The following is a 17,037-nucleotide window of genomic DNA, read 5'->3' as shown; positions in this document are numbered from 1 at the left end:
TGTACACATCGAGATAAATATTCTGCTACAATTAGTATGCATGATTCTGAAAGCATTCCACAATAAAAATATGAGATACAACTAATATGAATGTATTAATCATTATATTCATGTTGTTTGCATCTCGTGTGTTTTGTTATGAAAAGTTTTCAATATATGTTTAGACAATGATAAAAAATATCTTTAGAATTTTAAATTTCTTCGGGATGTTTTTCTGTTTAACTAGAGTGAAACTTAATTTTTGGAAGCCTATAGGTACATTTTAACGAGCTCTAAATATTTTATTTGGGGTTCACGTCCCCCAATCTATCTCTAAGATTTTCATGAAATTTTTAGAGACTTAGAGATTTTTTCATGATTTAAAAGCCATATAAAGTGTTTATTTGATTTCTTTTAGTAAAAAAATGAAATTGCCTCAAAAACCACTTTATGACGAGATCCGGAGGCAATTTCAAATGGTTTTAGAAGTTTCGAAAGACAATTTTATCCAGTTTTGTTGTTTGAGAAGGAAACTCAAACTCAGTCTTTTTCCTCGACGGTTGTTCAAAGCTATTGCCCTTGTTCCTCACTCCTCTCTCTTGATAGTTAGATCAAAGGCTCACGATCTGATGGTTGTGAAACACACCAAAATGGTAAGAGGGTGTGTGATGGGGGTGTGCTTGTAGCAAAGGTATAGACATATATAGTGTGTTTTTGGTTTGAAGAATGACTTCACTTTAGATGAGACAGTGCATTACGAGTCTATTCATCAAATTTTCTGGCTGCCCAACATCTCGGCCTTTACCATGACTCTAAACATGTCTAAGATGATATATTTAGCATTTCTTCCATTTCAAATTGTAAAAATTATTTTAGTATTAATTTAAATTAAGTTTCTATAGATTCAATTAAACATAAAAAATTATAGAAAATTTAACTTATTTTTTAAAAATAAAAATGATTCAAGAATTTCTCACTCTCAGAGCATCTTCAAGAGTCTCTAAATCTCAGAGCATCTCCAACAATACTACCTAAAACACATCTCCTATTTCTCTGTTTAGGTAGCTACCAATTTTTATACTACCCAAATTTCATTTTTTTTTCTCCAGCAACGCTACCTAAACAGACTACCCCAATCCATTGTAGGTGAGAATGGCATGTGGGACCAATATGTCATCCTCTGTTATGTTCTTCTTCCATGGACGGACGGAGCAGGGCAAGGCTAAGCCACCGGTGAGCCTCTTCGGGGAGGGGCGGACGCGCCGTGGAGGGGAGGGGAGGCTGCGCCGGGGAAGGGAGGAGCGGCCGCCCACGGGGAGCCTCGCTGGGGCTGCCACATCGGAGGGAGCTGCATCGAGCCGGAGGGGACTCGCATCGCACTCGAGGGCTGGCTGCGCCGAGTAGGCCACGCCGCCGGCGCTGGTCGCGCTACCGCCGGGGCAGGCCGCTCGGACGGCCGCGCGAGGAAGAAGCAGGCCACCGCGTCGGGGCAGCGCCGCCGGGTAGGGCCGCTGCCGAGCAGGGTCGCCGTGGGGGAGGGCCAGGATGTGCAGGGCAGCGCCGTCGGGCAGGGCCGCCGCATAGCAGTCGAGCCTCGCACAGTTGCATGCAGGGAAGGAAGAAGGGGAAAAATTTTGCACGGTGGAGAAGGGGGGCAACAGGAATAGAGGGTGGGAAGGGGGAAAATAGGAGGCCAACAAATGTAGGGGCCTACTGGAGTTGTATTTTTGGCCTCCACTACCTAAAACTGGAGCAGGGGTCAAGTAGGGATATTGTTGGAGATGCTCTCACTCTCTAAATTATCATTTGGAGAGTCATTTACATAAAAATCGTTTTCTTTATCTTTTCACTCTCCAACAGTTTTTCTATATCTCGTGAGCAGTCTAGAGAGCCATTCTTGTCTTTTATTTTTACCTAGCGAAAAATTTGGAATAGAAGATGGCTATATTTAAATAACCATTTAGATAAACTGTTGGATGATAGTTTTTTCACTAAAATCTCTATTCTAAGCATTTAGGGCATGTTTGGAACGCAGGAATTTCACAGAAATCGCACAGGAATTTCACAGGAATCAGTTTAATTTCACAGAAAAAATACAGGAATGGAGAAAAAATCCCGCATTCCAAACATACCTTTGGAATACGGGATTTGTTTTCCATTCGGAAAATAGAGTCTCTCCAAGATGCTCGAGTGCCAATGTAGGACGGGTGGCAAACAATTTAGCACTCGAGGCCATTGCGTCTCCCAGAAACGGGAGGATGATGTCTGATATTTTGAAGCAGGCCTAGCTGGGCCACCGGTGGTTGGAAAGCATGTGGGCTCAAAGGTAAAAGTAGTCCAGCCCATCCGAATTACTCGTAAATGTGAAGCCCACCGACCAACCTGGTGTCATAGCCGAACTGCAGAGGAGAGGAGAGAAGAGAAGCACCGCATCGCCGAAACCCTAGCCGCCTGCCTCGCTCTCCGGTCTGCACTCGTCCGCGCGACGCGACGACGGCGGAGGTATTCCTCTCTCCTGCTCCTACACAGGATTTCCGATTTCCCCATCGCGGATCCTTCGTTGCTCGGTGAAACCCCAGCCCCGGGACGGATCCGCTTACCGTTTGGTTTCTTCGTAGGGTTTTCTGCGGGGGATTTGTTCGTAGCCGACTCGCCGGCAGCCAAGATGAGGCCGGTCTTCGTGGGGAACCTGGACTATGACACCCGCCACTCGGAGCTCGACCACCTCTTCTACCGCTACGGCAGGGTCGAGCGCATCGACATGAAGTCAGGTCTGCTCGCCCTTGCATTCCCTCCTTTTTGCTCACCCCTTGTTTATCGTCGCCTTCGGTCGGTTTAGGTTCGATCTGATCTTATTGTGTATGTACCTAATCAGTTGGTATATCTTGATGTGTGAATTTCGATGAGTTGAGGAAAAAAAAAGGTGGGGGAATTCCCCCTATTTCGTATAAAAAAATAAAATAGAGGGACTGAGAAAGTTTTGTACCATAAATTGTTTTGATGAGATTCATCATCCAGTAGTGCTGTATTAGTGTTTCCAGTTATTCTTGGTTGATTAGCTAATATAATTGTTGAAATGATTTGTCATCTAAGTTTTGAACACGTCAACAAGCAAATCTTTTGCTGTCCAGAACTTGGACAGATATGTTTTTAAACTGGGACTGAAATTGAAGTGAGTAGGATACTCTGATACTTTGCGGTTGTACTGTAGTTGTGTTACATCTACATCATAAAGAGCACAGACTTGTGCTTGTGTGCTGCGATGTAACTGCAGTTGCAGTTTGTGTAATAAATAGTAGGCAGATGTTTAAATTTTTACTCTGGCGCAGGAACTACCAGGGCAAAACATAGCTCCCCCGGGGCTCCTCAACTCCTGAAATTCCTTCCATTCACTGACCTGGCCATCATTTCCTTCACTTGAAACCATCTGTTCATGTGCCCTGATGAACGCTGTTACTGCTGCTCGAGCATGTTTAGCGGGACTATGTGATTCATGCCATGCCATCAGCACCATCATGCCTTACCATGCCACGACCTAGAAGTATCACCAGCATGACAACATACTATGTGTACTATATTGATAAGCAAGAGTTATATTTATGGTGAAAGCATGTTCAATGTCACCGGTCATAATTTCTTACTTTGGATATAAGTTGTTCAACACCATGCTTAGCTCTCATCATGAATGGAATCTACCACTCTAGTGCTCTTCATACCATCAGAACTATGCAGGTGCAGTACTTTTCTGATTCTTTTAGGTTTGGATATACTGATGTGTTGAGTTGTTATTGTAAAACAGAAGTGGAAATATTCTCGTGATTGTTTGGACATTAGTTATTCAAAATTTTATCGTTCTGACTTGCATGTTTACGTCTGTAGGCTTCGCTTTTGTCTACTTTGAGGATGAACGTGATGGCAATGATGCCATACGGGCTCTTGATGGTTATCCATTTGGCCCTGGCAGACGCAGGCTTTCAGTAGAGTGGTCACGGGTAATTCCTTGTATTATTTTGAACCCCCTACCCTTACCCTAGTGTGTAAAGCAGACTTTGATTAGCTAATATTTGTGCATTATCATGCTGTGGTCAGTTCACTTGATGATTCTGATTCTTTTTTTTTTTGTGATATATTATTTAATGTAGGGTGATCGAGCTGCTAGACGTGATGGTAACAAACCAGAAGCAAACACTAAGCCAACTAGGACATTGTTTGTCATTAACTTTGATCCAATCAACACAAGAGTCAGTGATATCGAAAGGCACTTCGCACCATTTGGGAACTTATCAAGTGTTCGGATAAGGAAGAACTTTGCTTTTGTCCAGTTTGAAACACTGGAAGAAGCCAGAAAGGCTCTTGAAGCTACTCATGCTACGTAAGCCTCCTTCTCTGGAAACTTTTTTCTATGTAGCTATTTTCACAGTAGCAAGTCCTATAAAATGAGCAATATTTGACTTCCAATGACTGACTCAATATTTGGGGTTTAGAATTTCTAAACTGTTCCTTGCTTTTGCTGTAAATTATAAAAGAAAGCATAGGTGTTGTAGTAATTGTTAAAGTTGTTAAAGTTTGTGAGTTTTCTGTAATTATACTTGTTCAGAACTTGACATTCAATTTCTATGTAAAGTTCCGCGCATCTATACCATTTAATTTAATTGTAGACACTAAACTCATGTCATTAGCTTTGATGTATGCCTCTTTTGCACTGTTGGTAGAATTTTCTTCTTGCTCGTTTGCACTGCTCATATGTAATAATGATGCTAATGTGTCCAACCCTTCTGCAGCACGCTTTTGGACAGGGTGATTTCTGTTGAGTATGCCTTTAGGGATGATGATGAACGGAGTGATAGGTACGACAGCCCAAGAAGAGGTGGTGGCTATGGTAGGCGGGGTGATAGCCCAGTGTACAGGTCACGGCCTAGTCCAGACTATGGTCGCCCAGCAAGTCCTGTATATGGTTCATATGTCAGAAGTCCTGTTCGTGATCGCTATCGGAGGTAATGCCCTTGGATTGTTTTCATTGGTATACATACTTGTCCTGATGCCATGTCATATGACTGTAGAAGGGCTTCTGGAGCCCACTTCACGGTCTTAATAATAAGGACATCTTGATGGTCTCTTGTACGGTCTTAATAATAAGGACATCTTGATAGTCTCTTGTACCTGTACCATCAAGTTAAATGATTAGCGCCTGCAGTTAGTTTTTGTTTGGTATATATATTTGTTTGATTTCTCTTTTTTATTACCTACTTCCATCATGGTTGATAGTTTACTTGAATTCAAGGTTTAGTCAGAGTCCTTAAAATTTTTAGTCCTGAATTCAAGCTTAAGGTTTCTTTGAGCAAACCTGGTCCTATGGAATATTTTTCTCAGAAAATACGTGATGTGCCATGTAACCTCTCTTGGTTGCAACCATTTCATCTTTTTTGTTCAGGCTGCAGTTTTCAGCTTACTGCTGCCCTTTAGTATTTCAACTTATTAGGGCTTGTCTTGTTATCTAATGAGAACATAATTGTATAATCTGCAGATCTCCTGCTTATCGATCAAGATCCCCACGTGTGAACCGAAGAGCATATGACTAATCGAGAATTATCTTTGTAAGATGGTGCTACAGGCTATCTGCAACTTATATCGGCCTTTTTCCAGGGCTGCACCCAGTAGCAAGAACTTACTGTCCCTGTACCGGAGTATCACCTTAATTGCCTTAAACTCCTGTCTCTAGAGTCTAGAGTGACCTGTACTTAGTTATGCTATGTGATTGTCAGACTTTACTACATGCAATGTTGTCATATGGCTGCTATCAGTTGTCTTGCCTCGAGATGCTCTCGAGCTCTATTTTACAGCTTTTACCGTCTTTTGTCATCCACTGCTATCTGTTAACTGAGTGCAGTTGCGATTCTTTGTTTCCTACGGGCCAAGCATGGCAATTCAGGCTTTCGTAGGGTTTGAATGTAGTCGGATTTGCGTCAAATGTGCTGGTGTGGATTAGAGTGAAACTTGAACTAAATTCCACTCTAATCAACCCCAATACATTATACATGTGGATCGATAACATCAAAACAAGGCCTTAATGGGAAATTTTCATTGTAATTGTCCTGCCAGTTATAAAAATCTTATTACGGAGTATTTATCGATCTTTAGAATCTAGCTATGACTATTTTCCCATAAGGTCGTCCACCTCGTCCTCGTGGGCTGCTGCCCCCCTCCTGCAGCCTGGCCGAGAATGTTGACAGCGCACGCGTGGAGATCCGGTTTATTATCAACATTGTAATTTCTCTCTCCATTCCAAGTTATAACTAGCATTAGCTTCGTTAAGTAAAACTTTCTTAACTTTAATTAAGTTTATAGACATATACCACCATCTACAACCACAACATGCAACTAGTTTTAGTTCAAATCACAATATGCACACATACTCATCCATATAAGCACCCCTGGAAGATTATAGCGAGCCACGCCAAACGCCAAAGTCTGTGGCCGCGCCAGAGGCTGTGGCGGCAAATTCTTCCGCCACACATGTGGTGAGAATTCCTACTGAGAAGCTGTAGAAAGATGTGTGGCGTGCCAAACTTGAATGAGCAACCAAACAGCACTTAAGAGGGTGCTGTAGTGTGGCCGGTCCGGTGGTGGCGGTCAACCAAACAAGCCCTAAGACGGTAGATCGCGAGATTGATAAAGTCATCATAGGCACATTGTTGTTGATGGTGATCTCCCGCTGAAAGAATAACACTATTAAATCTTAGAATATTTAAAACTTAGAATAAATCTAGAAAAGTAGGAGCACCTGTTAAGAAATTAACTCTGGGTGGACAAGTTTTACCAAGCTTATGCTCAGTTTGCTAGCGTATTTATTTCAACTTGCAGATGCTAATATTTTTGTACATACTTGGCCAAAATTAGAAAATTCCTGATTCAGGACAAAACTAAAGTGATATAATTTGGAGCCGAGGGAGTAGTTAACTTTGTATTTCTTCCAAAAGTTGTTGAAATATAAAACTTCATTGTGAATATTGGTGAAACCTGAGAAACATAGGCCAGAATTAGATTTACGTAAATTTAGAAAGCCTTTAATAAACACAATCATGTGATGATTATATGTTAGAGATTTTAATTTGGAATTACATCCAACTTTGAATGTGGTTTTAAAATCAAATAGGAAACCTTCCTCTTCTTCTAACCACCATAGCCCAAATCTTGTTTGCAACCGAGGCCGAAACAACCTAGCAGCCCAAGCAAAATAGCCTTCCACATTGGTCCAACAGGCGGGGTGCCGGAAGCATTGGCAAATTTCGTGAAAACCGCCAAGGTTGCACCTTCTCTTCTCTTGTCGTGCTATAGCAGTTTACACATTTTCATGAGACTTGGTTTGCCGGAAGCATTGGCAAATTTCATGATTTGAGCTTCGTCGGCGAAGCTGTTTGGGGAAGAAGGGGGATTTGCTGTGCAACTAAAACCGCCAACGTATACGTATGCTGAAGTGAATCGTATTTCTAGCTTTGATGCTGTTTTGTGGATGACATCTTTTACAGAAAATCTATAGTATAGGTTTTGGAGATATGTGACCAAAAACATGCATTAGATTTCCACTTTCGGTTTCCTCTCCACGTTTTTCTTCTTTCATAATAAAGCATTCTACTGATCTATTTCTAGGGATAAACACGAAACGGATATTTCCCGATATTGTCCGTCCCAAAAAGGTCAAAACTCCATATGGATAGTGCGTATCTGAATCCGAACATGTCCGACCGTATTTGAATCCGAATATTCAATATTGGATTTCTGATATGTACATGAGATAGATATCAATATCCGAATGATTTGTATCCGGTTCTAAGATCTAAGAAAAAGAAAAAATATGGGATATAATACGGGATATGGGACATAATGCAGGATCACTGGTATCCGTCTGTATCTGATCCGGTTTCATCCCTACCTATTTCAGTCGGCTTTGGGATTTGTAATTGTTTCCACTATAAGAAAATATGACATTTACACTGTCATGTGCTCCGTTCGTTAATTGGCCTGCAACCTCCGGTCAGAACATCAAATTTTCTGACCGGAGAGGGAGTAACGCATTAGGAAGAGAGAGGGAGAGCGATCACCAATCATTATGCATTCACCTGCTCGAAATAGATTAGGGTGTCCATAATTCTTCATACTCATGAATATAGAAGTGTTTGATCACCAATCATTATGAATTCATTAGTTCAAAATGGATTAGGGTATTCATAATTCTTTATACTCAGAAAAATATCACCTGTGATTACAGTGAAATAATGAAAGGGAAAAAACATGTCTACCACTTATTATATCATCATTTCAGATCACTACTATCGGGAATGAAGGATGCTGCCTTTTTTTATTCAATAAACAATTAACTGATGATGGTTCTACACTGTAAAATTCCTTCAAAATTCGTTGTAGGCCTATAAATTTTCTGGGAGCTAAAAGTCTGTCTTCTTGCCCCCTTGATAACTGAATATTCTCTCTACTGTATCATGATGAGGCCACTGCAGACGCTGTTGGACTCGGAACATCCACTAACCGCTCCAGCATTTCCAATTGGTCATAAGGTGCTATCTGCAGAAGCATCAGGTATGCATGCATTTTTCAGGAAATGGATATGACAGGTTAAGTGAGTTTTAGAACTTTAATAGACTCCAAATATGACAATACTTATGATGGTGAATCCAAACTTTATCGTTTTACCTGACTAAATCCATCAGGCCAAGTTATAGAAACTGCATAGTTTCCCATCGGCCTAATCTCTTGTGGCTCGATGTCATCTTGTATATCACTGTACTGAACCTTCTGCTCCCCTGTCCATTCATCCTGCAATAAGGACTTTGTAGTTATAAACAGGGAAAAACAATGTTGCAGCAAATATGTTTACCATGCATGACCTATTTTTTTTTTTAAAAAACATAAGGATTTATTTAGAAAAAAGGCAAGATCACTGCCTATTCATTAAGTAGAAATAAAAAATATAAAAAGGACTATCAGTAGATGTTGTACTTTGATGATGCTGACCATGATCAAGTAGAAACATTTGCAACTTAATGACATAAAGATACTTTTGAGTTGTCATCCTTAAGAACTGATGTTAAAATCACATATATCCCACATACTGAATGCTGAAAAGCACATATACACACCACACTTTGAGCAGATCGATCGTTCCGTCTAACTGTTGCCGGATGCAACAAGAACTCTTCGTCTGAATCTGGCACTTTCACTCTGATTGCTTTAATGGATCTATCATAGGACACCGCTGTTGAAACTGACAAACAGAAAAACAATAATTCATAAGAAAAGTGTCTCTTTTCTGTAGTATGTATGTGTATTCAGAACATGTGCTGCACAACTGATTTGGTCCTTTATTTTTTTGTGTCAATATTTGAGGTCATCTCCTTCCCTGAACTACTTTTCCATCTATTTACCTTGTTGCCTAATTTTAGCACATTGTTGAACAACACATGCTCCAAGATTCTGAAATATATTAGCCACATCCCCTAGCGGATCAGCCACGACCTCAGGGATTCCAGTATCTCCAGAAGCCGAAAGCTGCAAAAATTACCAAACTGTGATTTCTGCTCTCTTATTCAGGGCTTGTTTGGATCCCAATTGGATTATAGTAATTTGGATTATAGATTGTAATAATTTAGTCCATTTGGATCCCTAGAGATTATAGAGGTGGATCATTGTTAGTTGGAGTATAAATAACGATTACAATAATCTGGCCGTTGGATTATTTTAATCCAAACCATAGTCTAGGATGTTTATATCACCTTCAGATTATTTTATCTAATTACTATAATCCAGTAGGGATCCAAACACCCCCTTAGTCAACGATAAGTAGCTATTACTGAACTTACAGTTGGCCGTATTGGCAAATCAAAGAGGTGAGGTATTCCAAACTGCTGCACGACCTGAAACAGGCATTGCATTTTAAAAGCAATTCAACAACTACACAAGATAACTATGCTATGAAATAATTGAAATGCTGATGTCTTGCCTGAGTTCCAGAACCTTGTCCAAATGGGTAAAAACGTTTTCCATCAGCATCAAAATAGCACATGTTCTCAACAACTGCAACACAAGGAACCTTGGCGACAGAAGAGGATACAGAAACTAGTCAATGTAAGATTAGGTACAAACGCTAGACTTCTATAATGTATCAAATTGTGCAACACACCTTCAGTTTAGAGAACATCCTTACTCCCTTTGCAACATCAATGAAAGCCAGCTTCTGAGGGGTGGTAACAATCACCGCTGCAGTCAGTGGAGCCACCTGATATTTCAGACGTTATATTTCACAATGCTTTGAAGGACTATTGATGTTACTATGATTTGTACAGCATAGAGGGCTGGTGGTAGCACCTGACAGAGTGTTAAGTGTATGTCACCAGTTCCAGGAGGCATATCAATGACAAGGTAATCAAGTTCACCCCTTTATGAATCAAAGGATACTGTCAAGTTCTTTAGTGTAAGGAAACTAAGAAGGTTCTCAGAAATATACTAGTGAATTGGATTGTCCTATCTTATTTATGTGCACGTGATTTCTTTTAACATGTATCAATTATAGCCTTGTAAGTTTGCATACCAATCAGTAGTGGTCAGCAGCTGATCGATGACTCCTGAAACCATTGGACCTCGCATGATGGCTCTTCCTTGTCCAGCAAATCCAAAGGACACCAATTTGACGCCCAAATACTCGGTCGGAAGAATACTTCTGTTTTCTGGGTTCTAAAGGTAAGTCTGTTTACCATTATTAGTGCAAGTACCAAATTCCATGCTAATACAGAAGTTCATCCAGGAGGTTTACCATCACTAGCAACCGGTTTTCAGGAGAAACCATAGTTGGTAAGCTTGGACCAAAGACATCAGCATCGAAGATTCCAACCCGGGCACCCATTCCAGCTAGTGTATACGCAAGATTTACAGCAACGGTTGATTTCCCAACCCCTCCCTGTGAAAAAAAAACTGATTTTTCTTTAGTGAAATGAACTATGAGATTTGTTGATATGCACGAAGTTACAGAATTCTTGCATGCCTTGCAGCTTGAAACTGCTATGATGTTGGAAATCTTCTGTAGTCCTTCTGGAAGCTCCCCTCCATACGTTGGCTGTGCGGGTTGCGCAGACATTGTGACATCTACCTTCTTAACCCATGGAAGTGCTGCAACAACCTCGTTCGCCTTTTGTTCGAACTGTACGGCACAAGGCAGTAGAGATTTGCACTTAAAATGGCTAGTATTCACTACATTAGTTTTGCACTCAGAAGTCAGAATGATAATGCAATCTTGTAAAAAGAAGTATTTACTACTTTAGTTATGAAGCTGATTGCTTTTGACTAGCAGATTTACGAACCAAATGTTCACATCCATCAATCCACGAACAATAAGTACAACATGAAGTTAAGACGTTTCAGCATTATTCTTTTTCTTTAGCAGCCCAAAAGGCCAAAGCAAAGATTTAGTGAATAGTTCTTCAGAAATCAGATAAAGGTGTTACACTTGCCTCGTCTTTGATTGGACATGCCGGAGTCGTCAGCTCCAGACGAAATGAGACCTGAAATATAGCCGTATGAACCAAAAATAATCCGCCGATTCCAATAAATGTGCAGCTCACATTAATCAGATTCATCTTTTGGTAAAAGATTTCCATTTACCTCTTCTAAGGCCTCACTGATCTCCAAATCCTTAACGAACCCACAGGACACGATGTCCGTGCCGAAATCAGGATCGATAATTTGGGAGAGGGCTATGAGCACATCCGTCTTGGCATCATCCACGGAGGCCACGGTCGCACTAGCTGACGAATTAAACCCAACGATTTGAGCAAAATGCACACGTACGTCACACAGGAAACATCAACTAGACAGGCATCAGCGCAACACCATGCATAGAGCTAATTACAGGGCAATTCTTTTTAGGATTGTTTTCCAAGTTTTCCATGCAAGAACTCGAAGCTTACCACCGGACGACGCAGACGTCACGCGTCGACTGCGACGGCAGGCGTGGCGCGGCGGGGGGAACCAGGGGCGCGACCGGTTGGCCACCGCGGCAAGAGCAGCAGCGTTTGCTGCAGGAACCAAACCACGGAGTCATCAGTGATTCAGCATGACGTACTTGAACAAGAGAGATGCGACGCGGAGAGGCACTTCACCTCGCGGGGCTGGTGGCGGCGCTGTGCGAAGGAGCTGGGGAGCGGGCGGCGCGAGGAAGGAGGCGGGCGAGGCATGGAGGGTCTGCATTGCCGACCGGACAAAGACTTGTCGGTCGCCTCCCGTGGTGGCCACAAGCTGATGAGATGAGCCCGCGGTGGCGTCGTTGTTGAGGTGGAGGAGGAGAGCAGGGCTGCAGGAGCTCACCCCCAGCCACAAAATCGAGGCCGGCGGGAACGGAAGGATAACACACGTGGGGATAAGGATTGGATTGGCGTCCTCTGGCCTCTCGGCCTGCGCCACGAAAACGCCCAGATTTTGCAGCAGCGGGAAAAAGAAAGAAAGAAAGAAAAATGGGGAAAGCTAATACAACGTTCCGTTGTTTGTGTATTTGATTTTTGAAATGAGGTGGTCTATCATCTTCTCATTTCTCACCTTTATTTTTTTTGAATGAAATGAGTTCATCCATCCACATTCCTCACGAGCTAATAATTAGTATACGCATGAGGAATTGATTGATTCCACCAAAGTTATGTGATGAACTTACGATGCATCATCTCATGAAGCATGCATGGAGTGACTTACAAGCCAAACACACCGTAAATTTCATTGGATCAATCGGTTTCTCGCACAGTTGCACCTCTGGTCTCACGTGTCAGTACACACATTGCTTAATTTGCTGCTAGGGGTGTCAATTTTCTCCCAAATCCCTTCCAATTGCTCAGTTGATTCGTCACATTCCTTAGCGTATTGAACTTCATGATGGCTTGAGGTTGTCAGGCTTTGATTTTATTTTACCGGCCTATATGTAGTTTTTTCCTAGAAAGAAATGCTTCATTGCTTATATAGAATCGTTACAATCAGATTGCAGACAACGCTGCAAGAAGCCAGGGGATAAGCCAACCAAAATTCTGCCTCGTCACCGAAGCATGCTGAGCACAAAGGTGAGCCGCAAAATTTGCTGATCTCTTGCTGCTCGTCATCTAAGATCGTAGTGATTTCTGATCGATGTTTCCCTCTGCGAGGCCAACTCCAGGGAGTTAGTTTCAACAACGATATGATCTCTGGGATAAGCCAAATGCCATCTCGTAACGCCTGCGCTTCGACCAAGAGCGTTGAACCCACCGAGTTCATCCACCGAGCCAATGCCGGCGCAACACCACGCCTGTTGCACCTGTACAGCTCTCGTGTAGGAAAGCTCCATCCATATTGATCTTCAGAGTTCCCTCCTCCGGTGGCTTCCATTTCATAGACAGTTCCCTATATGTAGTTATATAGTAGCTCATGAAACTTTATGGAAGCGCAGTTCCCTATATGTAGTTATACAATAGTTCATGAAACTTTATCGTCCTGTTCGCTTGGCTTATAAGCCGTACTTTTTTCAGTCAACAAATATTATTTTTGTCTCACAACAAATCAGCCAACAGTACTTTCAGGGCGATAGATGATATTGATTTTTTGTTTGCTCCAAGTTCATAGCATCTGTACCCCTCGATTATGTATTTGTGTTTTGTTGTGTAATTGTTACTTATCCTATAATTTTGAATGTCCACCAAGCTTCAAGCATTTATACCACTAGTAAAAATTAGTTTTTTTGGTCGATCCTAGCATTTTGTTCACTATATTTGTATTGTACGCCTACTAGTTATCAACAATTATACTCCACTTTATATGACCACAAGTTATGAAAATGCGGCACCAAAAAAAAAAGTTATGAAAATGCATACCCCTTCTATTAATATTTAGGTGATTTTGTTTTGTGGATTATATTTTTATGCCACCTATTTTTACAGCATTTAGCAACCGCTCTCCCTCACCCATGATGGCATTTTAAACTTGGGTGTCCCTATAATTTTCAATACACCTAGTTTTTAGCTTTTATATCCCCTACATAATAGCATTGAGGGACGAACTGTTTTGTACCCCGATTCTTTGTTTGCCCACGCCAGTTCACAGCATTTGTACACACCTATAACTAAATATATATTTGTATTTTGTTGTGTATTGGTATGTATCCCATAATTTTGAATGACCTCCTAGTTTACAATATTTTTACCATCCCTAGAAATAAGCATTTTGGCGCTTAGTGTTTTCTTCACCACTAGAGTTGAGATTAGGGGCCGCAACAGAGGGTTGTGATTAGTGTTCGCAGCACTGGTTTACTTTGAGTTATTAGGTTTGTTGGTTCTACAGTTTGGTTTACAGGATTTTCAAAGGAATTCTAAAGGAATCAGAATCCTATAGTTTAAAATACTGTAGCGTCGTTTGGAATGGAGGATTCGTGAGTTCCTTTCCAGAGGAAAGGCTCCCGCAAACGCTCGTTTCAAAGGAAAAAAATAATCCACTCAGATCTCTGGTTTTGATTTCCTTCAGCTGCGCAGTGTTACTTCCTGCGTTTTTCCTGTGTTATGGATTCCTGCGTTCCAAACACCCCTTCAGTTATTTCCCACGTTTTTCCTTTACTCTGTTTTACCACTACACACTCACCCCATTCCTGCGTTTTTTTCTATTCCCGTGTTTTTAATTCCTGTGTTCCAAACAGGCCCTTAGAGGGTTTTTTCTTGGGTTTAGGCTGTGTTTGGATTGGAGGAAGTTTAAAGGAATCATAGAAGAATATATTCCTATGGAAAGGTTTGCTGTTTTGGTGTTTGAAACAAAGGAATTGTGTTTTCCTTTCCTTAGGCTGTGTTTAGATTGGAGGAAGATTAAAGGAATTATAGAGGAATATATTCCCATGGAAAGGTTTGTTGTTTTGGTGTTTGGAACAAAGGAATTGTGATTTCCTTTCCTTAGGAAGGGCTTGCTTCCACGTGCAAAATGGAGGAGAAAAAGCATCCACCCAAATCTCTTGGATTGTTTCCTTCACAAAGTGCATGCCTCATCGTCATCTTTATGTGAAAGTGCAAAGCGAAGAATATTTAACCATACTCACTTCATGGTGATGAGGTCATGTGCTCGTTTTCAAATTTTCCTCCGATCCAAACACCTGTTTGTATATGTTTTCTACATTTTTCGTTTCCTCTGTGTTACCACTAGCGACCTACCTGATTCCTATAGTTTTCCTATTCCTATGTTTTGAAATCCTTGAATCCAAATAGGCATTTAGTGTTTTCCCCAGTGTTTGCCCCTCCTCTCTAGGTTTGCATCGTGCTGTCTTTAATTGTTGTTGTGTAGGGGTTTTGTCTATAGTTTGCACCCTCTAGTTTGTAGCTTGTTGTGTTTAATGGGCAATGTGGATGGAGTATTTTTATGGTTTCCCCTTAGGCCCTTTGCGGCCCGTCGAGATGAATTTGGGTGCCTATTTTTCTCTTGCAAATGGCATTGCCTCCCGCCCATCGGTTTGTCAAAAATACAGTGCAATCAGGAGCTCGTACTGGTTCCATTGTACTGGTTCCATTTCTTTATTTATTGGATTGGAATGGAGAACTGATACCGATTCTTGATGTGAAGGCAGAGTACATTTTCTTCTAGGAAGATAGGATAAGGACTTGTCGTTTCCTAAATATTTTTCCCTTTCTTTTCTTCTGTTTTCTTCATATCGCAATCCTTCTTTTCAAAAAACTGTTTTATGATTAAAAAACTGTTCTAGAAATTTGATGTTTGTGCTCTTGAACACTAGGTTGGACTAATATCAGTTTGAGATGCGTTCTGCATGCCTCAATATATTACTTTTAATAAGTGGTTTATTCCTTAATTAACGTGAATCACCTTTAATAATTAGGAGTATATGGTTAATTTACTTTTTTGCGAGACATGCGGTTAATTTAAAGCACTAACATTTCCTAAAAATCCTAAAACATAAAGTTTTTTTTGGGACAAAAGAATAAAATATACTAATTTATTTTCCTTTTGTTCAGTGGATATCGGAACTAGTACTGATTCTTGACATGACATGAACTTGCTTTTTCTTTTTTATTAGATGATAGGATGAGAATCTTTCCTTTTCATTCAAATAGGAAGCTGAGCAAGCTAAGTTGGTCAGCAGAATGGATGCCTACGTAGATCATTTAGGTTTGAGTCCCCATCAAGATAAATTTGGATGCCTATTTGTCTCTTAAATAAAAACCCAGCCTAGTTCTTCCTAGGTTAGCTATCATCATTTTATTTTTTTTCATACAAATGTAAAACAATGCATATATGCTTTTTCCTTATGCCAATTAAAGATTCCCTTGTCACTATAATTGGCATTACTTGCCCTCGGTCTATGCTAAGATATATATAAACATTTAGAAATTTATATACAATTTTAGGTCGCACAACTATTAAAATTTGGTTATCTTTGCTTTCTCTAGTTTGCTTATATATTATAACAATATTTTAACACAATACTCATACAAATACTTTCTTATTTGGATCCAACAGTGACATCGTTTAATTACTAATTGCTATAGTTTTATTATTTCAATTTATAGTTGTGTACTTTGCATTACGCTTTCATGTGTGTTGGACATATATTTAGGTATGCTCATATTCTAATACAATACTGATTAATATTTTGATTGCTTTATTCTATTGTGATATAAATTATGATTACTTATGTACTTTTCTACCATATTCATACTGCATTGCACTTGTGTTTAGTAGATCTCTCTTGTCTGTTCATATTTTAATAAAATATTCATGTATATAATATATACTTCATTATCAATATTCTCTTATGGTATACTTTAATTATCAATTACTTCATATACTTCTCCTTCCCCACTCATATTTTTCATCTTAGCGCCATACTTGTACGTGTACTCGATATGTTTTCAGTTGAAACTTTAACTTCAACCGTATATGTGGCTACGAAATCACCATGCTCATCACTTCATGCCCATTAGTATATGCATAGAGACACGAGTCATGCATACATACATTGAGCAAGTTTTTTTTTTGTATTAACAATTGAAA

The 17,037-nt window shown here is 40.4% G+C and overlaps 2 protein-coding genes across 2 annotated transcripts; one reads left to right on the top strand and one right to left on the bottom strand.

The window, feature by feature from the left end:
• The first annotated feature begins 2,328 nt into the window (after positions 1-2,328).
• Positions 2,329-5,838, top strand: LOC136492936 (serine/arginine-rich splicing factor RS31-like). The gene is made up of 6 exons (XM_066488963.1): positions 2,329-2,481; positions 2,598-2,750; positions 3,859-3,971; positions 4,122-4,351; positions 4,761-4,973; positions 5,504-5,838. The coding sequence occupies exons 2-6, from the start codon at positions 2,645-2,647 to the stop codon at positions 5,556-5,558; spliced, it is 717 nt and encodes a 238-aa protein (XP_066345060.1). The 5' UTR covers positions 2,329-2,481; positions 2,598-2,644; the 3' UTR covers positions 5,559-5,838.
• Positions 5,839-8,189: 2,351 nt separating this feature from the next.
• LOC136492935 (fe-S cluster assembly factor HCF101, chloroplastic) lies at positions 8,190-12,349 on the bottom strand. The gene is made up of 15 exons (XM_066488962.1): positions 12,144-12,349; positions 11,952-12,059; positions 11,647-11,789; positions 11,496-11,546; positions 11,030-11,185; positions 10,802-10,945; positions 10,580-10,722; positions 10,357-10,426; positions 10,172-10,267; positions 9,992-10,081; positions 9,852-9,905; positions 9,417-9,540; positions 9,132-9,256; positions 8,686-8,808; positions 8,190-8,556 (listed from the first exon to the last, which is right to left on the bottom strand). The coding sequence occupies exons 1-15, from the start codon at positions 12,229-12,231 to the stop codon at positions 8,473-8,475; spliced, it is 1,599 nt and encodes a 532-aa protein (XP_066345059.1). The 5' UTR covers positions 12,232-12,349; the 3' UTR covers positions 8,190-8,472.
• Between the last annotated feature and the right edge of the window lie 4,688 nt (positions 12,350-17,037).

This window comes from Miscanthus floridulus, chromosome 11, assembly GCF_019320115.1.
Source record: "Miscanthus floridulus cultivar M001 chromosome 11, ASM1932011v1, whole genome shotgun sequence".
Taxonomy (NCBI): domain Eukaryota; kingdom Viridiplantae; phylum Streptophyta; class Magnoliopsida; order Poales; family Poaceae; genus Miscanthus; species Miscanthus floridulus.
The sequence above is the reverse complement of the archived record's forward strand: the minus strand, read 5'-3'. Positions and strand labels throughout refer to the sequence as shown.

Bases quoted from the DNA above. Each gene is read 5' to 3' on its own strand.
- LOC136492936 (XM_066488963.1), top strand. From the start codon at position 2,645: ATGAGGCCGGTCTTCGTGGGGAACCTGGACTATGACACCCGCCACTCG. The intron at 2,751-3,858 runs GTCTGCTCGCCC...TTACGTCTGTAG, and splicing joins GCGCATCGACATGAAGTCAG to GCTTCGCTTTTGTCTACTTT. The intron at 4,974-5,503 runs GTAATGCCCTTG...TATAATCTGCAG, and splicing joins GTTCGTGATCGCTATCGGAG to ATCTCCTGCTTATCGATCAA.
- LOC136492935 (XM_066488962.1), bottom strand. From the start codon at position 12,231: ATGCAGACCCTCCATGCCTCGCCCGCCTCCTTCCTCGCGCCGCCCGCT. The intron at 10,946-11,029 runs GCATGCAAGAAT...TTTTTTTCACAG, and splicing joins TAGCAGTTTCAAGCTGCAAG to GGAGGGGTTGGGAAATCAAC. The intron at 10,723-10,801 runs GTAAACCTCCTG...ACTTACCTTTAG, and splicing joins AAAACCGGTTGCTAGTGATG to AACCCAGAAAACAGAAGTAT.